At 40.1% G+C, this 27,845-nt stretch overlaps 1 protein-coding gene across 1 annotated transcript in view; it reads left to right on the forward strand.

The window, feature by feature from the left end:
- The window catches only part of SLC36A4 (solute carrier family 36 member 4), a gene marked incomplete at its 5' end in the record, with an annotated part of 129,114 nt that extends 102,279 nt beyond the window's left edge, over nt 1-26,835 (forward strand). The window contains one exon of the mRNA XM_082009496.1: nt 26,388-26,835. Within this exon, the coding sequence (XP_081865622.1) occupies nt 26,388-26,695 (308 nt within the window). The 3' untranslated portion in view covers nt 26,696-26,835. The remainder of the gene's footprint in view (nt 1-26,387) is intronic.
- Nucleotides 26,836-27,845: the final 1,010 nt, after the last annotated feature.

Here is a 27,845-nt window from a genome sequence, read left to right on the forward strand (position 1 = left end):
GAGGAGTCTCCAGCAACACCACTGAATTTCAGAAGTTTCTATTTTATGATGTTTTAAACAGTAGTATTATACAGGAGAAGATTGTCTTTAAATTGATTTTTATTTTTTCGAATAGAGAGATAAAATTATTTTGGATCCTTTTCAATGTCATTTCCAAAAGGTTTCAATTTTTAGTGTACAATTTTATGGGTGGCCGAACGATAATGTAGAATAGGCTACCTTTTTATTTCTGACACTATAATACAAGTCTAAGAAAATATAAAATGCTTAACATTGAAGCAGGCAACTATTTTTGTCTTGATGTGCAACTACTGCATCTTATTTTAGCCTCATATGTTTGATTATAAATTCTGCAGGGCGGGGACTTTTATGTAATAGGTATAAAACAACTTGTAAAAGATAGCATGATTCTGCATCAGTTGTATTCTATGACAGGATTAAAAATAAAATTACCTCCATCTTGCAGTCTTTTCTTGTTTCTCTGTTAACCTATTTACAAGAAAATTGTGCTGACGTCAAAAGTGAGATTCTTGTTCACCTGAAGGCATGAGCAATTTTCTGGAAGGAAATAGAGCAGTATGAAATAAAATTGGTAGTGTTTTTATACAACATTTAGTACAGTGAACTCTTGCCATAGTGATGTTACAGATGTCCAAGTATTAATCATCATGGTGTCTTACCTTATTATTGCATTCATTATCGCTCTGATATTTTCTTTCCTTGAGAATCATTACTTTCTCTTTTGTTTCACGTCTTTCCACCTCCGTGTCTTTCACTGCAGCTAATTCAGGGCTTCCAGAAAAGCATTACTGTGGCAAGAGCCTGAATCAGTCGATGCGCTTTTGTTTTCCACTACCGATGCAGCTCTGTCACTGTTTGATGCTCAGTACATTGAACTGAGTGACAAGTCTACCAGTAATAAAAGTGGTGTCTGTTCAGATCAAAAAGTGAAATATGTTTCTCTTTACCAACATAGAGAAAATGTGAGCAGAAAGCCATTTAAACTGCAGTAGAACTGCATAAAACAGCACTTGTGGCAGGCTCTCTGGGTGCATCATCTTGCTGCCCGTGCAACTCCTCCTTGGATGCTTTCTCCTCTCTGCTTCTTTTAATTGTTTATTACCTAGGGAGGAAATTAAACCATGTCTTTTTATCCCACTCCCTTAAATTTTCTTCTGAAAATTTAAGCTGACTTATCAAAGACATTTTTAAAATGTAATTTATTAACCTCTTTCAAGAGGGAACTTGGAATAAAAATTGTTATATTTTACTTTATTTAGTAAATTCAGTAACAAGATTGCAAGAAAAGCTGGAATTTATTTACTTCATTTTGACATCATAGAGAGAGACAAAGGATTGTAGGCAGAATAATGCAGCCCACAAGTAAATAAGAGTCTTAAACTCTTGTTTGCCAGACTGTCTTTGACAGGGACTTTTGTTCCATTCCGTAATTGTATGTTGCTTCATATGTTTTTAAATCACAGGCAGACACTGTACTTTATACAGAAAACTTTATCCACACTGCTGGTTTGCACCTTGCAGTAATGCATTTCTTTTTAATTCTAGTTTCTTACAGCAGCCAACAAAGATGCTGTTCCCCACCTGTACCTTGAGTCGGTGTATTTCCCTTTGGAAATTAGGCTGCTATGTTGGAAGCCTGGTACTTTTATGTCCTATTTAAAGGTTAAGGTATCAATGATTTAGTCTGTAAAAATAGGAATGTTTTATCTACGTTTCCTGTTGAAAAGCTGTAGTTCTATTTGCAGTGTGACAGCTGAGAATAAGATGCCAAATCACTTTGAATAAATAGCTAACATCATTTTCTGTTGAGATTCCTGCTTGGAACCCCAGCTCTTTTTATTAAAAGTCTGCCTGTGATGTAGCTTTTGAGTAATTGTGTGCCCCATTAGTTCTCCTCTTAAAGCCTGGGCCATTGCATCATAACTTGTGGACAAATTTGATGGGACTGAAGAGTTTCTGCAGAGAATAATGACTTCTTCAACCATCTACTAACTTTTTGAGGAGGTGAGTAAGAACCTTCTCTCATCCCTTCTGAAATGCTGTGTGGATGAAAGCTACTCCTCATGTTGGTGATGAAGAATAGTAAAATTTCTTCTGAAGGATGATTGGAGTATTGTGCTTTGGAGAAAGAATTGCTGAACTCCTCACTTGGGCTAGGAAAAAAGCATAAGCATGGCCCCATAGTAACAGAACTTCTAGCATGATCTGTTTGCCAGAACTTGACTGTATAATATGGGGGGGTGTTTTATATTATAATGCTTTTATTTATGTAGAAAAATAAACTGAAGCTTCGGGGAGTAAATTCTTTAAAGGATGCCCAGTTACTCTTGTCAATTATGTAACTTGAGTTTCAAACTGGATTTTGCTATCATTTGTCCCTTGGCAAAGGAATTCTAATCCTCCAGACTTTCCTGATTTCTCCAGCTACATCAGCGAGTGTAATAAAAAAATACTGCTTTTACCACAAAGTTAATGTTATTTTAGGGAATATCTGGCTGCAGATATGAACACTCGTAATTCAGGAAAGTCAAAAGTTAATGGCTTAAACGTGAAGTTTTATTTCTGTTTTATTTATCTCATCTTTTTTTTATTCTTAGTAGATACTGATCTTTTTCTCTTAAAACCTCAAGTTCTGACTTACTTTCATCCCTCACTTTTACGCATTCCTGTCCTGAGACGTTATGCCAGAAGAGACCGTTAGTTGAACAGTCTGAATTCATGAGTAACACTGGCTGATGAATTTTTTATTTTATTTTTTAGTTTTAGTAGTCGTCACTACATTTCTTAACACTAGCATGCAGTCTTAAACTGAAGACGAGATGGAAATACTGTACAATGAAGCATTTTCCAGATACAGCTGGCCTTGACTTCTTGCTGTCGGTTTTGTTTGTACCAGATTTATTAGCTGACAGAACTCTTTTGTGCCCACTTCCCCCTTTCCTAGTCTCAGTTGTGTTGTGCACAGAAATAACATGTTTGTTTCTGTCCTGACTTACAATTTTGTGTATGTCGTGGTTTAGCCCCAGCCGGCAACCAAGCCCCACGCAGCCGCTCGCTCACTCCCCCGCGGTGGGATGGGGGAGAGAATCAGAAGAGTAAAAGTGACAAAACTTGTGGGTTGAGATAAAGACAGTTTAATAAGTAAAGCAAAAGCCACGCAGACAAGCAAAGCAGAACAAGGAATCCATTCACCGCTCCCCATGGGCAGGCAGGGGTTCAGCCATCTCCAGGGAAGCAGGGCTGCATCACACGTAATGGTTTCTTGGGAAGACAGACGCCATAACTCCGAACGTCCCTCCACCCCTTCCTCCTTCTTCCCTCAGATTTATATACTGAGCATGACATCACATGGTATGGAATATCCCTTTGGCACAGCTGCCCCAACTGTGTCCCCTCCCAGCTCCCCGTGCACCCCCAGCCTGCTCGCTGGCAGCCCAGCACGAGAAGCTGGACTGTCCTTGACTACCCAGCAACAACTCAAAACATCAGCACCTTATCAGCATTTTCTCATCCCAAATCCAAAACACAGCCTCACACTGGCTTCTGTGAAGAAAATTAACTCTACGCTGGCTGAAACCAGGACAGTGTGCACCTCCAGTGAGTGTAGTAGCCTTTTTGCCGTAGTATTACTGGGACTTGCTCCCAAGTTACTTGCTCAGGCTAACCTGTAGGTACTTCTTGGCGTCGCTGCTCCCCAGCACCATGTAGCATTCTGTAACTAGCGCCAGCGATCCAGGTCCGAGGCTTCTGTTCTAGTTAAAGGTGTGCTGGGTCTTAGTGTTCAATACTTGCACTTTTCTAGAAAGTTTTGGTGTTTGTAAAGACCAAGTGGGGAAAACCATACAGAATCTATTGGTTGTAGTTTTGGGGGTTTTTTTGTTTGTTTGCTTGAACTACCAAAGTTATAAGTTAGTAGTTGTACAACAGTAAGTTGTCATTAATAAGAGAAAACATCTTAAACATTGTAGCAAAGGTTAAAGCCATTCTGGGGCAAAAACATTGTTTTGGCGTTGTTTGGCAGAGCTGGAGCACATCGCTCAGGAGGAAGTGGTGCTGAACTGGTTTTGGTATGGGACTTAAAGATGAAAACAGAAGACTTCAGTTTTCTAATGGAGAGGTTTTGAAGAAGATTTTTAAGGGCTAATATTTGAAGAAAATTAAACTATCATGAATAAAGATAAAGTAACCATAATAATGGAAAGGAAGAGCCAATAAAAGAATAAAAGAACTGTTTTCTGAAGATATCATAGTTGTAATAACTTACATAGTAATCTTTTAATCTCTTTCTCTTGGTGTTTGAGCAGACAACTGAAGTGCTTGCTTTTATCATGGCCAAAGATCTTTAGGTTTGGTTTGGTTTTGCATTGTTACTAATTCTCACTGTATTGCTGTTTCATTGTCCTTTCAGTGGTCGGTTACATCTTATATTTCAGAATTAAAAAAAAAAAAAAAAACACTTTTATGACTGAAAGTAGATTTTCATTGAATGTGCCTGTCTCTCCATGGAAGCCGCTTCACAGCAAAAGAACAAATGAGTCCGTTACCCAGGGGATGACGTCTCTGTTTTAAGGCACGAAATAAATAAGTCTACTTTTTTAAGCTCTTTTTGTTAAGAAAACATACATTTCTGATGTTTCTGTCTATCTATTTATTTATTTATTTTTCTCTGCCTAGGAGAAAATGAAGTCTGAAGAATTTCCTTAGTAAAGTCCCAGGAATTTTTGACATAAGAATTCTGCCTAGGGCTGGTGTGTCTTGTACGTCTTTATTTGACTGTTGTGCTGAATTGTACTGAATTGATCTGTATTTCTTGCTGTATCCCCTTACGAATATGGCTTAAGGAAAGAGAAGCCCAACTGTCATACTTCTTCCTCATTTCTTTGGGACTTATCACAAATTCTTTTCCTTTTCTTACAAATTTGTATCTATATCTTCGGTGGCATCCAGTTAGCCTGGAGTGACACGAGTATTTGGTCAAATGGTCTTCCCTGTGGCTCTGGCTTAAAAGAAGGATGGGACAGCCAGTGAGACCCTTAATTAATTTTGTCTTTGCAGACAGTACACGTATGTAACCAGTAGAGACATGCAGTCTAATTAGTAAGTTGGAAGATGCCAAATGTTGTCCTCTCCTGCTGAGGAGCTAGCTCAGTAAAGATAAACATTTTAGTTAAGGAGTAGTTCAACTTTGGGAAAAAGTAGGTACAAAAAAATTCAGCAAAACCTGCTAAGTAGTATTTGCTCAAATAAATTCCTCTGACTAATTGACAATGAAGTCTGTCAAGTACTTAAGGGGGAGACTTACGATGTTACTTAATATACTTTTGAAAGTCATTTAGATGCAATTCCAAGTTGTTTTCAGATACATGCTATAAAAAAGACCTATCAAGTATGCTGCTAAGCAAGGGAATGAATACGACTGGCGAGCATAGTAATTCTATGAGGAAAAAGGAAACTGAAAATTATTGTCAAAAATATTGCAAGTGTTTGTTTCCCTTCACGAATGTAAGTAAAATACAGAGCAAAATGCTAAGAGATGTTATTATCAGTCTTTGCAACTTACATACGGAAGCCATTTCTCCTTTAGAGTGTTGCATTCCAACTCAAACAAGGAAACAAGGTGAAAAGAGAACCGTAACCCAGCTCTGGTCTATGGGATTTCATTTCTCTTTGCATGTGCTGTCCTCCCAATAAGCTTGTAGAAGAAAATGGTCTAACTAGTACAGCTAACTGATTAGGAAAATGTTTCAAGCAGTGATGTCCACATGTTTTAATGTCTTAGCCACAAATGCAGCATGTGGAAAGATCTGACTACGGAGCAAGAAGGAAATTACATATCTGGGTGCATTTTATGTTTACAAAGTGTTGACATTTTGTTTCAATATTCTAGTGGTAATTATTTTTCCTATCTAACAGTAGACCAGCAAGATACTCATCTGTGGTTCTAGTAGAGACAAACTGTGGTCCAGTGAATTCCCTGCCATGGGCTCTGTCCCTGCAGAGTTCACTGGAGAATTGACACATACTTCTGTGCATTCCGTGTGTGTGGCACTCTGGATATCACACAACCAACGAGGGTTTTTATCCAAATCGTAAGAGTGACGTGGAGTCAAAGTGATTGCATTCCTTTAGCAGCACTATTTGGCAAAGAGCAAACTCTGCTGTCCCAGGCAGAAGTGCAGTCACCATCTCTGATGGCAGTCTTGTGTGAGCTCATGTAAAAATGAGTGAAAACTCTTCTTACCCATCTGTATTGCTAGGTTAGCATGAGAGAGCATTTAAAATTTAAATAGTGAAATACCATAACCAATGTATACCGAGTGAAAAAAATTCAGAAATTGATTGGAAGTCTCTTGAAATGAGCCCCAGCAGGACATCTGCTGCTAAGGTTAGGTTGAAACTAGCAGGAGGTCCTGAATGCAGCTTTCTAATTAGAAAAGCCCTTTATTTTCAAAATAATTTCCTAATTTATAGATGGTGAAAATAATTTTTCTTCATGCATAGATAGATCATTGTGCAGAACGCCAAATGTGCAGTTTTTCTTTCAAAATGCTAGAAGTGATAGGCAGATTGTAAGTAAGCCTTTTGAAGATTGCAAAGGATAAAGGCAGCAAAAGCATTTCTTGAAAATATTTGAGAGCTTTTTCACTGTGTATTGAAAACAACTAGCAATAAAGAAAATACCCAGGGCCATCAAAGTATAACTTTTCTGCCAGTTTGTATACTGGCATCCTAGTGCTTCTTTTTCTTTTTGATAAAAGTGAAACATTGCTTTGCTTTAAATTGTTCCTTTAAAAATTGCTTCGCAGCTGGAATTAGTCACTCCAGGCATTTTCTTTGCTAGTGCTTCAACTAAGCATAAAAGCTACAATATTAATGATGCCTTAATGTTACTCATGATTAGTGGCTTGATAAGCTGATCCTCACAACAGACTTTAAAATATCTGTCTTGTTTTATAAAGGATTGGAGAGCAATTGCTGGATGGTAGCAGCTTGTTTTACCTTCTGAACTGCCAAAACTGTCAAAACCAGCAGTTTTTAAAATTTTATTTTGTTGTGTTTCCTCTACCCTTACCGTGTATAATGGGCAGCAAAGTTAACTTTAACTCTTGAGATACAGATAGAACTGGATGAGAATTAAGTCCTCTGTGACTTCATTATAATGACTTCACCAGCCCAGTGCAGAGTTAGGACTTTAAAAATCGCTTGTCATAATAAAAGTATACAGCTTTAAAATGTCAGCACAAAATGAAGAAAAAATGTATAGCATATTTAAATTAACTACATCCTTGCAGTGTTACATTTTCACATTACTGTTTCATTTTCTTTTTATGTGATTTTCCTTTCCCCGCCTTATTGAAATACTGGAACTCACTCTGAAGAGGGTGCTTATGAATGGCTGTGGGATCTGCTCATGTGGGTATACTTGCTAAATTCATGCCATAAGTGGAAAGGTTGGATAAGACCTTGTCATTTACTCTTCCTCATCAATGAAGGACTTTCTTTTTTACATTATATTCTCGAGTGCTTTGTCTCATCCAGAATCACTTATCTTGAGAGTGTATAAGATACTTTGTGATAACAAAAGGGAGGGATGAAATTTGAGCATTCCTTAGCACAAAAACTGGTCTTCATTTCATTTGTAATGGATCCTTCACGATCTTTGGGAGAGGATCTCATAGACCTCACTGAGATCAGTGTGGAAGAACAATCCAATCTTGAATGTGTGCCTAATCTGTCCACAATCAGTGCAATGCAGTACATATTTTTTTTGCTATACCTTTTTGCTTTTCATATGGTAACTGAATTTAAGTATTATTTTTATAATTATCTATAATCATTATTATATAATTTATGCAAATCATATAAAGTACAGTCTATAACATATGTAAATAAAATATTTTAATAATTAAGTATAATTACCCAATAAACAAATTTCAGTCCATGGGGTACATGCTGAACTTTTCATTTACACAAATACAGAGCGTTACCACTGAGGTATGGATATTTGCTGGTGGGACTGAGGGCAAAATTTTGACCTGCTGTGATTTCTGACCATGTTAACAGTCCTCCACAGTGCTCTGGTGTTCAGCCATGCCTAGCCTATAAAATATGATTTTCTGTGACATGCTGTTTACATTTGAGGTTGGTCCAACCATCAGTTTTCGTTTATCCCAAAAAGCAAGAGTCAATACTGATCTACCTTACCATAAGCCCCTTTTACTTAAATCCACTATAATTTCTCATCCTTCTAGTTTTACTTATGTTGGAAAATCCTCTTAGTCCATTCTGATACAGTTTGATATTGCTGGTCTCCTGTGAATATTTTCACAATTCCTTTTTCTTATTTCTTTCATGACTTTCTTTAGAGGAAAACTAATGAGAGGAAATTCTTGCCCGTATGTTCTATAAACAGCAGTGTCATCTCTTCTAATTGACAAAACTTGTGGCGATTTTGTGTTCTTAATAATTCACTTACTTTCTAAATTGATTCTTATACTGACAATGGGTAGATCAATAACTCGGTGGTTATAATCGCATCCTTAAATCAATATTTACAAAACTCTTGGCAAGGAGTAAACTGCTCCCTCAATTTAGATTGAAAGTAAAGCGGTGCTCCGACACTCAGATCAATTTTTTGGGAACAAAAAACAGAATAAGATCTTTCCTATATGTACCCCACAAAGTTAATTCTGTTTAATAAAAGTACTTTCAATTTGAGTATTACATTATAAATACACCGTGATCCAGAGCTAATGATGAAGTGATTGCACCAATTTTTTTGGCAGTAAAAAGTTAGGGGGTTGATGAATTTCAAACATACTGTAACTCACTTTTTTTGTGTTAGTTTACACTATTTTTAGTAATGTGAAGACCATAGACAGCAAATTAACATAATAATTTCCACAAGAATATTTCAATAAATTTTAATTAATGCAAGTATTTCTATCACAGTATGGAGATGGCTTTATTAGTTTATCTGATTCATATGGCTAATTTTAGCCTTATCAAAGTAAAAAAAATTAGCAATGATATGACAATGAAATTAATTCATTGCTGTTGTGAAGTGACAAGTGTTAACTGTCATGCAGAAAGGACATATTATTTGAGAGGTCTGTTAGCTGGAAGAAGAAGATTAATCTATGGTTACAGAATCATAGAATCACAGAACCATTAAGGTTGGAAAAGACCTTTAAGATCATCAAGTCCAACCACCAACCCAACACCACCATGCCCACTAAACCATATCCTGAAGTGCTGTGTGTACACTTTTTTGAACACTTCCAGTGATGTTTGCTGCCAGTCAAAATAGTTTTATATAAAATTGATCTTGCCAAATAAATCAGATTTTTTTTTTTTCTGTGGGATTACCAGTTTACAAATAATTTATAAAGCCACAGATGTAACCTTAGGTTTTCATCACACAAAATTATGGTAATTTATCATTGTAAAGTAAGCATTTCAGATTAAATAAGTAGTGATAATCTATATCTCATAAAGAAGCTATCATTGAGGCCAGATACATAATTCGGGCCTTTTTTAAAGGGTATCTGGTGGAATCAGTACTAGATGTGACACTAGTTGATGTTTCTGCCCATCATCTGAAAACTAGAATTAAAGCTGATAGAATGTACAGACAATACAAAGAGCAACACACTAATAACTAATGAATAATAAATAATGAAGAATACATAATACACAGGCATTTTGAATAAAAGAAAAGGTGGCTAATGAGGTAATTAACTACTTGAACCTGAGCTCAAAATACTGTGGTGTGACTGAGGAAAGGACAGTACTAACGTTTTTTAGGCAGAGTGTCATATATTGATAACAATACACAACAAAAAAGATGGTGGAAAGTTGGCTTCCTTGAAGGAGGATTACAAAGTTCAGTTTATTATCTATACCCAAGATACAGTTAAGTGACTTGTGGTAGTGGATAGAGCTTTAGTCATCAAAACCAGATAGCAAAAATTACTTGTCTAGAGGTTGACGTTACACAAATTCATATTAGAAAGCACAGAGTTCCAGTGGTGAGGGCACGCGGCCACAGAGGTAGCTCACCTATGGAGGCAGCATATCTTCCCGGTAGAGATGGTGTTCAGGTCTGTAAGGGACTCTCTTAAGTTTTTAGGTGACCAAGTGTAGGCGCATACATGTACAATGTTGCGTAAATAGGTGTGTCACGTAATTTCATCTGCGTTGCATCTGTCACTGAAATGTCAATGTCTAACATATAACCTAGGACATCGGGAGACTTAGCTGGGGAATCGTTTTGATCTTATACCTTCTGTATTTTGTGTTTTCTCTGACACGAGTTTACAAAGATGGCAGATGATACTTATTTCCCAAACTGTTCTCTGGCTTGATGCTTGGCACAGTCCTGGGAAATGGGAGCTGGCAAGCTTGACTTTTTTAAGATGTGGCTATTGGACTGGACTCGGCTCTACAGGAAAATACTAAGTGCTATCAAAACAGATCTTTGTTTCAGGGTCTGGAAGGGGCATAAACATGGAGATGACGAAATTCAGGGTCCCAAAGAGACTCGTTTGAGTAGTGGGATTTTAGGTGCTCAGGGTAGCTACCATGATAGCACTTGTGGATGTGTGTAGCAGAAAACGAGCTCCTCCTTTGGGCCTTTGTCCCAAATGGCCAGGATTTCACAGTGAGTGATCCTATCCCTTGGTATCGCCATCACATGGGTAGTGTTAATTGATAAAGCAGCACGGTGGTTTTGAGGGACTGTCTGAATTGGCTTATGTTCTTCAGAGGGATGAGGTATTCTCATAAAACCTTTTATCCTAGAGTACTGAACCACAGTATTTTTTCCTAAGTTCAGGGGAGAATGTTCTCAGAAAGCTGTATCTAATGAGCCCATGCTGAAACAGGTAAATTGAAGCCAATGTCTATGTTCTGTGTCTCCTTTCACATGTCCTTTTATGTTGACATTGAACTTTGGGGTAACAGAGTAGTAGTTTGAGACAGAGTAGTTTGAAAGAGAATAGTAGTATCATGAAAAAGAAAATCTTCAATTGCTTATTTTTTAGTTATGCTGCTAAGTAAAAACATAACACCTAATTTAAATGACAGTTTATTTAATAACTTTTATCCAAAATCTTACCTTTTTTAGACGTTATTTTTTGGAGAATGGAAGAGAGATTGAGTTTAAACATTAACGTAACTGTAACTGTTGTGGGAAAAAATTTTGTTTTGTTTTTTTCCTGTGGAAACTTAGATAATGATTATCTAAAGAGCTGTAGGATAGACATAAGCACAGTGCTTCACACTCATCTCAGATAAGCTATCACTGGAGGTATACTCACTTGACTTGCCAGGTTTCTGCATCTTTATTTGGATTGCTACCAGCAGGCACCATTTTTACTTTGGTTAACATACTTTCAAGGACACTGGCAGCGGTGGTTCTAATGCCTGCTAGTTAAAGAATGGCATTACAGTACAGTAGTTATCTTGTGCTTGATTTTTAGTGTTGTCTTTTATCCTGTGGGAGTCCATACTGCTTTATAAAGTATTTTTACACATAATTGTTTCACTGTCCACTTAAAAGCATTACCAAAGGATTATGGTAGAGTTTGGTATAGGAAGAAAACCATCCCTAAAACAGAATGCAAAGCATTTGAGGATAGCCCAAAAAAGGTGTCTGATCACGTAATGCCAGCTCAGTTCCTTATTTACCATTTATTGCGTAGGCACATGGACAACCAAGAGTAATGCTCTTTGATATCAGAGTTCCAGCATAAGTATTAAAGCTCTAACAGCTACTGCAGTGATACTAAAGTTTATTATTTTCATATTGTTTTTATCTGTCACTGTCAAAGTGCCTTACAAAGGAACTCACTATTATTGTTGCCATCTTGCAGATAAGAAAGCCAAGGCATGGGGAGAGGAGGTGTTATGCCCAAAGCTACTAAATGACCCAGTCTGAGTGAAACATGCTGAAAACAGGTTTCCTATGCACAGATTAAAAGCTTTGTTTCTAAGGATATGGTGCCTTCCCTTTGGTTGTAGACATACAAAATTACAGGACCTACAATCCCAAACATTGCAACCATGGGGGATTGATAAGCTGTTTGAGAGATTGTCTTGCTCTGGTACTTCTACAGTGTTGAAAATTGCTTTCATTGACCATTTCTTTAGACCCGCTGCACTGCTTGTCTCCTAATATACTGCAAAAAATGCTTATTTTCCAGTCCATAGTCCATCAAGACGCTTTCTGCTGCTTTGCTGTCTTTCTCTCAGATAAGTGCTTGTTTGGTGCACTGCTGTTTCTGAGCAACCTACATCCTATGCAGATCTGTCAAATCACTGGCTCTTAAGAGTGCTGTTTTTAACAGAAAATTTCTTGACATGAAGGCTGCCTGCTGGTTTATGTTGACTGTTATAGGGCAGGAAATTAAACTGCTTCATTCTTAAGTAAAAAGTTGATTTGAAATGTAACATTAAGTTTGCTAAACTTGGGAATGGTAGATAACATGTTTGTTTCAGAAAACTGCTTCTTCAGAGTAGCAGTTTACTCCTTTATAGCTATATCACTTGTATGTTGACAACACGCACAGATTTTTAAATGCTTTCTTTTCTGTAAAAATGTTGAAATGGAGCTGTGTTTTAAAAACCCTGTAGAAAACCTGAGAATTCCACTGGTAAAACGTCAATGAACCAGCAATTTGGGGATCTTTAAAAAAAAAAAAAAAAAAAAGACATAGCTTGAATAATCTTCTGAATCAAGAGTAAAATTATATTTTTTGCAAGCTTCTTAGGGTGATTTAGTTAACAGCATTATGTTTAGAAAAAAAGAATTGAAAGGTAATTTTGTAGGTGAAAACTATAAACCCAATGTTTGAGAAACTCAAAGTGGGGTTTAAACCTCAGTCCTTTGAGCATCGAACCTGAACCCCCTATTCCTCTGTAACTGCTGTAAGCATTAGGTTATTATTTTCTCTCTCCCATCAAATTGAAAAGATGATGGTGGGCTCTTGAAAATTATAGCTAAAGGGTAGTATATAGTGGTACAGGCTTATGATATGCAGTCACATATTTATGTTGGGTATTAAATTACTTGGGTCAGAAGAAATTAAGAATGAACGCTAAGGAGGGTGACCCCTTCTCTTGGGCATGCATAGCGTACCGTGGGTGTTTCCAGACATCTGGGAAAGAGTGACCTGTGCAGTAAGCCCCAGCCTGCAGCGAGCACAGCTGACTTGGCTCAGGGGGAGGATGGTGCTTCAGACACACGCTGCACCTGAGTTTCCCCGTGCTGAGCTGTAGGCAGCTATGCATTTGGCAGTTGAGTGTTCCTATGTGATGAAGCAAGCTGCTCTCTCTGAACATCCCTTTGTGAGGTGAAATGCCAACGAATTAAGATTAAAAACATCTGCAGATGACTGCTTTTTTTTGATGGATTTGGACTACAGGCCATAATTCATTACTGAATTTACCTAAGCCTGTCAATGCAGGGAGCTGAACCTGATTCTGCACTTGATTCTCTCTGGGAAGTCAAGGCGCTCAGCAGCTTGTTTTTTCTGTATCGTCAATCAACACAGTGGGCTTTAATGAACTTGTGCCTGTGACACCAGCTGTTGCAAAGCATTGTGTTGGAAATGCATTGGTCATCCCACTGCAGTGTGATTTTTGTCTTTTTATGCGCCTTATTTTTTAATTTACTTTTGATACATTGCAGTAAATTCAAAGGTTATTTATTAGTATGTCAGTAATAATATAGTACATGCCATATGCAATAGGTACTGATCATACCGAAAACCTCTGCATTTTCACAGCCCAAAATAAGCAGGCCTATTCAGATACTTACAAACTACATGAGAATCCAAGCATTTGTTTTTTATGAAAAACTTTTAAGATTTTGTGAAATCAGAGTTTGGCTTCCCATTTGAAAGTGGCTAAAATTTCTCAGGGGACTAAAGTACTTGGTTTGTAAGATACTTAGCACTGCTATTATTTAATTAATATGATGTATCATCTAAAGTTGTCGATAAGCAGGAATGAGTATCTTTTTAAGCCATTTTACTTAACAAATTAAAAAAATCTGTGAAGTATCACTGTTACAATATCAATTTTAATCCAGCTTTGAATGATTAAAAATCAATGATTTAAATTAATTTGGACTTAAATGTGATGTCAGCCTACATCCAGCACGGTTTGTGCTACAGGGACGTTTTTGTGAGACATAGATATTGTAGTGAGTGCATAATCATTTTTTAGGCTTAAAGAACATCATTCATGTCATCTTCAGTGATCATTTCATGTTTTTATAAGTTACAGTAAGCTTTTACTTTCCCTACTAGCTGTAAGATTTTTATGAGCCTCCAGGTAGAGTATGACCCATTAACCACTATTCTTTTGTCCAGTGAGTTTTTTACCCATCTGGTTTCCCTCCATCCAGATACAATAATACTGTGGCAGACAGTGTCAAAGACCTTTCCAAAGTCGAAGTAAATGACATCTGTTGCACTCCCTCCAGATTGTATATCGGAGAAGGCAATCAGGATGTCAAGCATGATTTAGCCTACATAAACCATAGAATCATAGAATCTTTGAGTTGGAAGGGACCTTTAAAGGACATCTAATCCAACACCCCTGCAATGAGCAGGGACATCTTCAACTAGACCAGCTTGCTCAAAGCCCCGTCCAACCTGACCTGGAATGTTTCCAGGGATGGGGCATGTACCACCTCTCTGGGCAACTTGTGCCAGTGTTTCACCACCCTCATTGTTAGGTTATGTTACTTTCAAATAAAGCTTAGCAGCACAGCAAATCAAGAACTTTATCAGTTCTCTAATTACATATACACACAGATGTAGACAGAGGCATAGGTAGAGGTATGTAAAGAAATCACACAGAATCACAGAATAATTAAGGTTGGAAAAGACCTTTAAGATCATTAAGTCCAACCGTCAACCCAACACCACCATGCCCACTAAACCAGGTCCCAAGTGCCACATCTATACATTTTCTGAACACTTCCAGTGACGGTGACTCCACCACCTCCCTGTGCAGCCTGTTCCAATGCTTGACCACTCTCTCCGTAAAGAAATTTTTCCTAATATCTAGTCTAAACCTCCCCTGGCGCAGCTTGAGGCCATTTCCTCTCATTCTATCACTAGTTACCTGGGAGAAGAGATCAAAACCCACCTCACCACAACCCCCTTTCAGGTAGTTGTAGAGAGTGATAAGGTCTCTCCTCAGCCTCCTCTTCTCCAGACTGAACTACGCCAGTTCCCTCAGCCGCTCCTCATAAGACTTGTGCTCTAGACCGCTCACCAGCTTCGTTGTCCTTCTCTGGACACGCTCTAGCACCTCAATGTCCTTTTTGTAGTGAGGGGCCCAAAACTGAACACAGGATTTGAGGTGTGGCCTCACCAGTGCCGAGTACAGGGGCACAATCGCTTCCCTACTCCTGCTGGCCACACTATTTCTGATACAGGCCAGGATGCTGTTGGCCTTCTTGGCCACCTGGGCACACTGCTGGCTCATGTTCAGCTGGCTGTCAACCAGCACCCCCAGGTCCTTTTCCATTGGGCAACTCTCCAGCCACTCCTGCCCAAGCCTGTAGCATTGCATGGGGTTGTTGTGACCCAAGTGCAGGACCCAGCACTTGACCTTATTAAACTTCATACAGTTGACTTCGGCCCATTGATCCAGCCTGTCCAGATCCCTCTGCAGAGCCTTCGTACCCTCGAGTAGATCAACACTCCCACCCAATGTGGTGTCACCTGCAAACTTACTGCAAGAGCACTCGATCCCCTCATCCACATCATCAGTGAAGATACTTGTCCTGGTTTCAGCCAGGATAGAGCTGGTTTTCTTCACAGAAGCCAGTGTGACACTGTATTTTGGATTTGGGATGAGAAACTGTTGATAATGTGCTGATGTTTTGGGTTGTTGCTGAGCAGTCAAGGACAGTCCAGCTTCTCGTGCTGGCCTGCTAGCAAGGAGGTTGGGGGTGCATGGGGAGCTGGGAGGGGACACAGCTGGGACAGCTGACCCAGACTGGCCAAAGAGATATTCCCTACCATACGACGTCATGCCCAGTACATAAACTGGAGTTAGCCGGGGGGCGGAAATCGCTGCTCGGGGACGGGCTGTCGATCGCCGGGTGGTGAGCAATTGCTGTATTGGGCATCACTTGTTCTTGTACATTCCTTTGTTGGTATTACCATTGTTGTTTCCTTCTTTCTTTCTGTCCTATTAAACCGTGTTTATCTCAACCCACGAGGTTTTTTTCCTAATTCTCTCCCCCACCCTACTGTGGGAGGGGGAGTGAGCGAGCGGCTGCATGGTGCTTAGTTGCCGGCTGGGGCTAAACCACGACAATACTGAACAAGACCAGCCCCAAAACCAAGTTCTGGGGAACACTGCTTGTGACTGGCCGCCAACTGGATTTAACTCTGTTCACCACAACTCAACCTCCTTGTTCAGCCAGGCCAGTCATCTTCCCCGCCAGCTCCTCTTGTGGCAGATGGGGACTGCCTGCTCCTACACCTTTAAAATCTCTTCTTGAAGAATGTTCAGCCTTCCTGGACCCCTTTGCCCTTCAGGACTGCCTCCCAAGGGACTCTCAGCGAGTGACCTGAACAGGCTGCAGTCTGCCTTCCAGAAGTCCATGGTGGTGGTTTTGCTGAACCCCCACCAGGAACTGAGGATTCTCTCATTTCATGGTCACTAAGCCCAAGATGGCCTTTGACCACCACATCTCCCACCATTCCTTCCCTGTTTGTAAACAACAGGTCAAGTGGGGCACCTCCCCTGGTAGGCTCACTTACCAGCTGTGTCAGGAAGTTATCCTCCACACACTCCAGGAATCTCCTAGATTGTTTCTTTTGTGCTGTGTTATACTTCCAGCAGATGTCCGGTAAATTGAAGTCCCCCACAAGAGCAAGGGCTAGTGATTGTGATACTTCTGCCAGGTGCTTGTAGAATGCTTTGTCTACCTCTTCGCCCTGGCTGGGTTGTCTATAACAGACACCCAGCAGGGTATCTGCCTTGTTTGCCTTTCCCCTTATTGTTACCCATAAGCACTCGACCTTGTCATCACAATTGTTGAGCTCTATACACTCAAAACACTCCCTAACATAAAGAGCTACCCCACCACCTCTCCTTCCATGCCTATCGCTTTGGAAGAGCTTGTAGCCATCCATTGCAGCACTCCAGTCATGAGAGTCATCCTGCCATGGTTCTGTGATGGTGACTAAGTCATAGCTGTCCTGCTGCACAATGGCTTCCAGCTCCTCCTGTTTGCTGCCCATGCTGCGTGCATTGGTGTTGATGCATATATATATAGATGTAGCTGTGTATGAGAGATATATATGTAAGAAGAGATATATGAAGAAAGATATCTCTCTTTCTCTCTACACACACACGTACATATACAAAAGTACCTGTTAAAAGCTTCCTCTAGAATTCCATGAAATACGCACTTCGAATGCTTTTGCATTTCTCAATGGACAAAGAGTTGAGCCTTAGACAGGGGTTTCAGCCCAGGTCCATGCTGGTCCTCTGAACTTATTGTGAACTTAAGAGTTCATGAGCTCTGAGAGGTGTCCCACTCTGAGGGAGATGCTGGTCACAGCCTGCTGCGGTCCAAGAGAGCTCAAAGGGCCTCACTGAGAACCGCTCTTTGTAGGGTCATGAGGTGATTGACTTTAGGCATCAGCAAATTTCTGTCCTTACCACAATCATTTCCTGGTAATTCTCAAAATCCCAGTGATGTTGGCACTGATCTGCCCATGTCATGATTAGATGAAATATGTTGCAGGGCTACTGGGGATGATTAGTTACTTCTGCAACTGATACCTCTGAGATGGTCAGTACCATTCCCCACCTTAGCTACTCAAGAGAGCTTGGTACGGCCAAGGAGCTCTTAACTGCCAAATTCATTGCACCAAGACCAAGGCTTGACAAGAGTTCCAGGAGCAATCGCTGTTTGGTCTGATGTCATCTTTTATGCCTCTTTCTGCATAAGAAGTAAAGAAATCTAAATATAAACCCTTTTGTAAACAGCTTTGAAATATTTGATGCAAAGTGATATAAAAAATGAATTTACTTACACATCTTTGAGAAACTTATGTGGAGGGCTGTGGGGAAGGGATGGATATGCCCACTCCCTGAACAGGATATTATGGCTCTGCTGTGTGTTGAGGCAGTGTCCTGGATTACCACTCATTGTGAAGGGTAGGGGTATGTAAACCATCTTCTCCTATATGAGTCCAGTCTTTCCTACTAGTATAGGACAAAGTAATCATAAACAGTGAGTTGTAGTGTTAGGGCAAATGATGTGAAGTACTTTCTGTCTCTGCATACTGTATGTTGAAGGAAGATAATGATGAAAGAGTTTTTCATTCCAAAGGGAATAAAACCAAACCGTATGATGTATGTGGTTGTCCTGTGTGCAAGCTCTATCTCTTTTTCTCTCCAGTGTGACAGTGGAAATTGTCAGCTTGTAGTATAACTGCAATTTGTCTTCTGCTTTGTTCCTTTTTCTGTTTATTTTTGCTTTTGAGATTGAGCTGGTATTTAAAAGCAGGCTTTTAAAGAAATTGGATTAAGAATGTTATTTTTTGTAAATACTGAATCGAAATAATTTTAAAAGAAATTATCTTCTGTATGCATATTACAGGCTTTTGATGTCTCAAAGAACAGCTAAAACAAACACCATCTCAAACCCTAATGCTAAGTGTTAATTAGCATTTCTAGCCAGAAAAAAGAATTTTCTAATTCACAATTATGTAATATCAGGACCTTTATCTAAAATCCTTTTTTAAATGGTCTCCATCAATATGTACATTTCTTTCTACCTGTGTGCAAAGCTATGTAAATTATTTGCAAATCATAGAATCTTTGGGTTGGAAGGGACCTTTCAAAGTCATCTAGTCCAACCTCCCTGAAATGAACAGGGATATCTTCGACTAGATCAGGTTGCTCAGAGCCCCATCCAACCTGACCTTGATGGTTTCCAGGGATGGGGCATCTACCACCTCTCTGGGCAACCTGAGCCAGTGGTTAATCACCCTCATTGTCAAAAATTTCTTCCTTAGATCTAATCTAAATCTGCCCTCGTTTAGTTTAAAACCATTGCCCCTTGTCCTGTCGCTACAGGCCCTGATAAAAAGTCTGTCCCCATCGCTTAAGTGATTATTTGCATTAGTTTATCTTCAGACTAGTAACAGGTTTCTACTTGGTCTTGTATTCCTTTGTACATACTTATCAAAACACAGTTTAGTTTCCACTGTGGAACTCTTAGGGAAGGCATTCTTTTTTGTTCTTTATTTAAATTAACAGCTTTTTATTGAAATACTAAATTTTGTTATATTTTTGTAATTTATTTTTAAAATGTGAATTGTTTTAATTGTGATGTAGTGTACTACTGTTTTATAAAAGAGAGATAATTTATTTATTGTGGTTCACTAAATAAATCTGCAATGAGCAGCTGATGTCCGAGGGGTAGCATGCACTGTTTTGCCTGACTGCATGCCAAGGTGGAAGATAGGACTCATATACAGAGCATGGAAATACATTTGCACAGAAAAACATTGAAATGACCTCTTGAGAAGACGCAGATGTCCCGACTTTCTACCCATCCAGCCTGCACATGTAAACTCCTTGCAGCCAAACCTGCGAAGACTTCTGGGGTAGTCTGTAGCAGAGAAATGGTTTTCTATTCTCTTAGAAGGTAAAGGAAAAAAACTTGGGCAATGTGGAGGAGAATGTTGCAGAAAAGGAGTGAGTTGGAAGAAAATAGGAAGGTGCTGCATTAGGGAAGGGGATCCAGGAAACAATGCAGGAGAGTGAAGGGAAAAAGAGATGAAGAGGATGGCAGTTTGACTGGCTGAGCACTACTGCAGTAAGGAAAGATGGACAGAGAGCACAGCCTGGGATATTAGAACAGGAGTGAGGATTCAGGCTGATATTTTGCCTATAGGTGGAATTCTTTGCAAACATCTAATTGTAGGCTTTTTTTCTTCCTGGAAGGGAGTCTATCTTTGCCGTATCATAGGCACCTGTCTGTTAAAAATATGGGTGTGCTGATTTCCTGAGAACTGGTACCTCTTCAGCACTATCATTGCCTTTGAAGAAAACTGGTTGTATATCACTTGAGACAATTATTTTGCTCTTCAGCTATGTGAAGTTACCACTCCCTAATAATATCCTACATTTCTCATACTTAAGAAGCCCTCAGTCTTTTTGACCATGCATATTTATAAAATCTGCTGTTAGGACAATTTGCTTGGGCTGTACTACTGATCTGGTAACATACGTGTTTTCTTCAGATGTACATGTTTAAATAACCATTGACCTGTTTTTTGTCAGAATTGTGTTTGAATACTTAGTACAATCTAAAATTTGCTACTATTTGGAAAGTAATTTCTTTTAATGATTTTAGTAAAAAAGTATTAAACAGCTGTATTATTGGGCTAAAGGAAAATTTAGTAGAAATTTTCAGTGTTATTAGCCTTCTAAATTTCAAAATTGTTTTCTGGCTTCCTATAAGATGCTTATAAATAAAATAAGTCCTACTAAAAACATGGGAAAAAGGCTTTTTAAGTGAGCTGCATCATTGAAGTCCCCGATGAAGTCATAATATGTTTTTCTTTTGATCTGTGTATGGACAGGACCAAAATAATAATTCAATCTCGCTTAGATCCACAGATCCTAATTACAGAAGTGCCCATCTTGCTCAAGGATTTGGCATGGCATGTGCATTACTTTTTGGTAGAAATAAAGTAGGTCAATATTTGATTACTAGAGGAAGTATTGGAATATCGTAATCACATATTTGACTTCATCTGCAGTTATAATGCACTTCAGTTGGGTAGTAGTAAAGATGGCAAAACTTCTTTTTTTCCCCAGCGATCTCATTGAAGTTACCTCAGCAAGCAAGTCTGGCTAGTAATGTGCTGATTCTGTAACAAGGAGATAAAGTTGTAAAAGAAGCAGCACTATAAAATAAACAGAATAAAATTAAGGTTATGTTTCCACTGGGGTGATATGTCCTTTAAGAAAATAGAAACATTCTGCTGTAGTATTTCTCCCTACAAGAAGTGCCAGCTGACACAAATTGGTGACATCTGAGAGAGGCTAGAGAATCCATTATTAGTAGTTTTTGAGATTAGAATTTAAGGTAGAAGCAATATGGTCCTATCTCTCATTATCTTTCCAACATGCTTTGTTCATATGGCCCTTGCTCTTTTATTTGAGCCTGAAGACAATTTAACTGTTGACCAAAAAGTAAGTGACATATTAATATTATAGGACTTTTTTCTTCAGTTGAGATTCACAGAGCTTCCAAACCAGAACATTTTATGACTGTTGATAAAAGTTCAGGATTTCTTCTTGACATTGTATTTTTAAAAACTATGCATGGCTGGGAAAATCAGCCCAGTAGGAATGCCCCTTGTTTACTTCTCCTTGAAACTGGACCCCTTTCTTAACTCTTGAGTATATTCCTTGGTAGGTAATAAACATGAGTTGTATTTCTCTTGGGTTATTAGATAATATATAAGATACTAACTAAAACCTCGAAACACATTTCCAGACTTCCTCCCACAGCAATATCCAGATTCATAGAAATTCGTATGAGCCAGACAAATGTTTGATGAGACCGTAGAATCATAGAATCTTTGGGTTGGAAGGGACCTTTTAAGGTCATCTAGTCCAACTCCCCTGCAATGACCAAGGACATCTTCAACTAGATCAGGTTGCTCAGAGCCCTGTGCAACCTGACTGGAATGGGCCATCTACCACCTCTCTGGGCAACATGCGCCAGTGGTTCACCACCCTCATTGTCAAAAATGTCTTCCTTAGATCTAGTCTAAATCTGCCCTCTTTTCGTTTGAAACCATTACCCCTTGTCCTGTCACTGCAGGCCCTGGTAAAAACTCTCTCTCCATCTTTCTTATAAGCCCCCTTTAAGTCCTGGCAGGCTGCCATAAGGTCTCCCTGGAGCCTTCTCTTCTGCAGGCTGAAGAACCCCAACTCTCTCAGCCCGTCCTCACAGGAGAGGTGTTGCATCCCTCTGATAATTTTTGTGGCCTTCTCTGGCCCCGCTCCAACATGTCCATGTCTTTCCTGTGCTGAGGGTTCCAGAGCTGGATGCAGCACTGCAGGGGGGTCTCCCCAGAGCCGAGTAGAGGGGCAGAATCCCCTCCGTTGACCTGCTGGCCACACTGCTTTGGATGCAGCCCAGGAGACAGTTGGCCTTCTGGGCTGCGAGCGCACATTGCCTGCTTATGTCCAGCTTTTCATCCACAAGGACCCCCAAGTCCTTCTGGGCAGGGCTGCTCTCCATCCTTTCCTCCCCCAGCCTGTACTGATACTGAGGGTTGCCCCAACACAGGTACAGGACCCTGCACTTGGCTTTGTTGAACCTCATGAGGTTCACACGGGCCCATTCCTTGAGCTTGTCCAGGTCCCTCTGGATGGCATCCCGTCCCTCAGGCGTGTCAACTGTACCACTCTGCTTGGTGTCTTCTGCAAACTTGCTGACGGTGGGTGCGCTCAATCCCACTGTCTATGTGATTGATGAAGATACTCAAGAGTACTGCTCCCAACATGGACCCCTGAGAGACACCACTTGGCACCAATCTCCATCTGGACATTGAGCTGTTAACCACTACCCTCTAGATGTGACCATCTATCCAATTCCTCATCCACCCAACAGTCCACCCATCAAATCCATCTCTCTCCAATGTAGAGAGAAGGAAGTTGGGGGGGACCATGTCAGAGGCCTTACAGAAGTCCAGATAGATGACATCCGTTGCTCTTCCCTTGTCCATTGATACAGTCACTGCATCATAGAAGGCCACTGGGTTGGCCAGGCAGGACTTGCCCTTGGTGAAGCCATGCTGGCTGTCTCAATGTACCTCCCGGTCTTCCATATGCCTTAGCATAGCTTCTAGGAGGATCTGTTCCATGATGTTCCCGGGCACAGAGGTGAAGCTCACAGGTCCTTAGTTCCCAGGGTCCTCCTTGCTACTTTTTTTGAAGATCAGTGCAATGTTCCTTTTTTCCAGTCTCCAGGGACTTCCCCTGACTGCCAGGACTTTTCAGATATCATGGAGGGTGGCTTGGCCACTACCTCAGCCAGTTCCCTCAGGACTCTGGGACGCATCTTGTCAGGTCCCATAGACTTGTGCATGTTCAGGTTCCTCAGGTGGTCTGAAACCTGATCTGCTCTTTACAGTGGAAGGGACTTTGCTCCTTCAGTCCCCATCTTGCAGGTCATCCGGTCGAGAGGTGAGACTGAGATTCAAACCAACACACAGCATTTTGCTTTTCTGTAAATTGAAGCAATTATAAGCTGTGGTTTTATTTTTTGCAGTTAAAAAATATGAAAAATATTCGTAGTATTTGTAACAAAGCTGAATGTTTCAAACAAAACTGAACTATAATTTGGTGGGTACCTTCTAAATTCTGGACACATGTAGAGTTGAAAGAGGTCTATTATAGAAGTTGAAAATCTGTATTTAAGGAATACACCCACTACATCTGTTCAATTGGCAAGATAATAAATGTACAGCCCACTCTTACTTCAGAAGAACACATTCAACGTATTCATTAGCTGGGAGTTTTACCAGTCATTTGCAAATATACTTCAGCTGCATTTTTCAATTACTTATGAACTGTGCATTGCTGTGCAAGTCTCAAGCATGCTTGCCAGTCAGTTGCTCATCCTGTATTGCTTGGGCACTGACAATGCCTGCTTTTATGGCTTGAATGGAGTTATGCCTGCAAAAGTTGCAGCGGTGGGTACTTTGTGACTTTTATTAACTTTGGCGTAATTCCTTTCTCATTTCATTCAGCTTTGTCCTATATAATGCGTAACCATGTGGCGTTTCCAGTCTTTAAATGTCATACTGATGCAACAGAAGAAGCAGAAGCAGTTTGTCCAGCATTGAGTAGGTCCATTATAACAGTGGGATAAAAAGCTCTTCTTACCCATTTTTGAATGTCAGGGTGTTCCTAAGGTTTCCTGAAGGACATGTCTGTCTCTGCCCAAGCTTCCTTTGGTCACATGGTGCCTCTCATATCACTGAAACACAGTGTTAATAAACTGTAGTCACAGAACCACAGAATCATTAAGGTTGGAAAAGACCTTTAAGATCATCAAGTCCAACCATCAGCCCAACACACCAAGCCCATTAAACCATGTCCTGAAGTGCCACGTCCACATGTTTTTTTGAACACTTCCAGTGGTGGTGACTCCACCACCTCCCTGGGCAGCCTGTTCCAATGCTTGACCACTCTCTCAGTAAAGACGTTTTTCCTAATATGCAATCTAAACCTTCCCTGGGCACAACTTGAGGCCATTTCCTCTCGTCCTATCGCTAGTTACTTGGGAGAAGAGACCGACACCCACCTTGCCACAACCCCCTTTCAGGTAGTTGTAGAGAGCGATAAGGTCTCCCCTCAGCCTCCTCCAGACTGAACAACCCCAGTTCCCTCAGCCGCTCCTCATAAGACTTGTGCTCCAGACCCCTCACCAGCTTTGTTGCCCTTCTCTGGACATGCTCGAGCACCTCAACGTCCCTCCTTGTAGTGAGCGGCCCAGAACTGAACACACTATTCTAGGTGGGGGCTCACCAGTGCCGAGTACAGGGGTACAGTCACTTTCCTACTCTTGCTGGCCACAAGCAAGAACAAGTTAATTATTTTTCTTGGCAGACCTGTGCATGATATGCTTCTTTCAAATAGGATGGGCTGGAGAATCCTTTATCCCTCTGCGGGCTTGTATCTTCAGTCTTGCCTCCTTTTTAGGTGAGATCTCTGTAGTTAGGAGTTTTATTAAAATGTGTAGCAAATGATTACCTGGTAGCAGCAGGTAACTATTGTGTTCTTCAGCTGAATTTTGAGTGTGTTTGCCAATGCAGTTTTCTCCAAGTTAGATATTCTTAATGGAGAGCATCAACCCGAACATAATTTGAGTATGTTTCCTTTCAGAATCAGAAATTGTAAAAATTCGAGGCAGTTGGTGGCATTCAGCCAAAGATGCTCTGCAAACAGAAAGCTCATCTTGAGAAATTATAAAGCTGATAATGTACCTTCTGATTTTCATCCTCACGTATTATGTGAAGATTTTCTTCCTGCTTGTTCCATTTATTTGTTGCCATAACCATTGTCTACGTAGTAATTTGGTTGGTGGAGGAGTTGCGCTAAAGCCAAACATGCTTTTATTATGGCTCAAGAGTTAAGAAGGGAGGTATGGAAGAATCAAAACATATTAAGTGGTATTTTTGGTTTGGTAGTGGCTTTTACATCAGTTTTCCCCATTCCTTTTCTTCCTGATTGCTTCCGTATCTTAGTGAGAAGTGATAGAACACGGGAAGCAGGCAGACGCTGGAGATGTTTGTGCTAATGTCTGACTACTAGAAGGCAACATATTCATAGAAGGGAAAAAAGACACATTTCCACTACATACAGGGGGTCATATAGAAGCCTGTGCTCAGCTGGCTTTTGAAAGCTGTTTTCTACTACAGGACTGAAAAAATTACATGACAACTGGTGTATCTGAGTTAATGCTAGGGTACCTTGCCTAGGCTTTCCAGCCAAAGGGGTTAAAACCAGAAGCGGTTCGGGTCCAACGTGATGGATTCTGTTTCTATGTATGGTATAGTTTCAGGAGGTGAGACCAGCCATGCCATGCTAAAAGGCTTAGTGGGCTTTGTGTTCAGACTTGCCTCTTGGCAGAGCTAAGTTCTTGTTTAGTTAACTGGGCAACTATTATAGTGGTATTTTGCAAATTGAATGCAACTGTATAGACCAAGATTTTGCAAGAGGCAAGTTTATAGGTAAAAGTGACTTAAATGATTGTGAGACTGCCAAGTGGCCAGCAGGTTCGGTTCATTTTGAGTAATTTTTTGTCACTTTTAGATTATTAGTAATAAATAGTTGTTAATAGTAATATATTTTTGTACGCTGTCTCCTGGGTAGTGTGCAACAGCCCCTTCGCCTGCTCTTCCTGAACTTTATTATTTCATCTTAAAAACCCAACACCAACCAAAAAAGTAAAACGTCTTCATTCAAATTCATATTTCTCCTTTCTCTATGATTCGCAGGCCAAATGTATTTACCCTGTAAGTACAAGAAAACTTTAACTCGAAGCTCTGCCAGCTCATTCAGAAATTCAGAATTTAAACTGAGTATCACACATGAGCATGAAGGTGTATCTTACTCACAAATACTTGCGTTAATCTATATATCGTACACCACTTGTAACTGGAAAAATAATGAATGGTAGAACTTTTTAAAAAGGATGAACCACTAGGTTATGTGTTTGTCACTGTTTTGTTTTTCATGAGAATGCTGAATCTGAAGCCACTGTTACTCTTCTTGTGTTATAGGTGCCGTAGCAGTTTTGATCCCTCGGCTAGACCTGGTGATTTCTTTCGTTGGAGCTGTCAGCAGCAGCACTCTGGCACTGATTCTGCCGCCTCTGGTTGAAATCCTTACCTTCTACAAGGAAAACTTAAGTTTATGGACGATATTTAAAGATCTTTTTATAGCTGTCATTGGGGTGGTTGGATTTTTAACAGGGACGTATGTGACGGTTGAAGAAATCATTTATCCTGCATCCACAGTTCTGGCTAACGCATCAGAGAGCATCTCTGAGGATTTAAATGCTACAAACTTGGTGGTTGGTTTAAAGTAATAACCAGGCACTGTGAACTATTTTGTTCCTTACCAAGAAATTCTAGATGGATGGCACAGCTATGTCTGGGACAAATTCCATTTCCAAATGAATTTTTGAAAAATAGCGTGCATCCCTTTCTCACTCTGTTGTTTGTTCTTTCTTTCATTCCATCCCATCTGCTACCTGACCCCTTTGCTCTCAACCTCTGCTCATCTAGTGAAAAACTGAATTGATGTCAGGTTTTAAAATATATACATGCATATAGGAAGGAAATATGATTTTAGGTTATTTGCAAGAAAAAAAGAAGAAATTTTATAAGGAAGTCAAGATGCCTTCCTCCTCAGAAAAGGTGGAAGTCAGTCTGTTCGTCATATCTAGGCACCAAGTCTAGGCACTACTGTTTTCACTCCACTCTAAGGGTTGGAGTGGGAGCTCAGTGATGCATAGACCTTCTCTTGGCTGTTTCTGACAGGGTGAATTGCACCCCAGTGAACCAGGGACACTATAGTTTTAGAAAAGAGCAGCTGTGTTTTTAATTTCCGTTTCTTTTCTGTTCTGGGGACTTGGAATATTTGCTGTGGAAAAGCTTTTGGGTAGTTGCAGTTGCCTGGCTCAGTATGTCTGGAATCTGAGTGCACTGTGCAGAACAACTGTGACTCTTGTTCAGTCTTTTCACATGGGCCCCAAGGGGAGTTTTCCAAGAAATTGGAAGGACCAAGCCCTCCCTGGCTAGTACAGCAGACCACTGCTGGTGGTGGGTTACATGACAGTAAGCATAAAGGCATTTTGTTTTCATGCCAACCACCTTAACATTTAAGCTGAAGAATGGATAATACTGCAAGTTAAGGTTTAGAGGTAAAGGCTGGATCTTTTATTAGACCAAAAGGTAGCTAGTTAGGTGTGTTCTTGCCATGTTACATGATCTGTTACTATATGTTCCTGAACCATGAGCTGTTCAGCATGGCCAGACCCCTGCTGCAGGGAAATGGCAACTGTGATGCTCAGTAGAGCCGTGGAGGTCTGACTATCCAGAGCAGCTTAAAGATTCATGATATTAATTTCTGTATGACAAAGGAAAGGATGAGACACTACTTTCTAGAATGGAGCTTGTGCCATACTTTCACACGTATAAGCTGTGGGTTATTTGTGAAAGAACTTGTGATTCCAC

This window comes from Phaethon aethereus (assembly GCF_964289735.1).
Source record: "Phaethon aethereus genome assembly, chromosome: 1".
NCBI lineage: Eukaryota > Metazoa > Chordata > Aves > Phaethontiformes > Phaethontidae > Phaethon > Phaethon aethereus.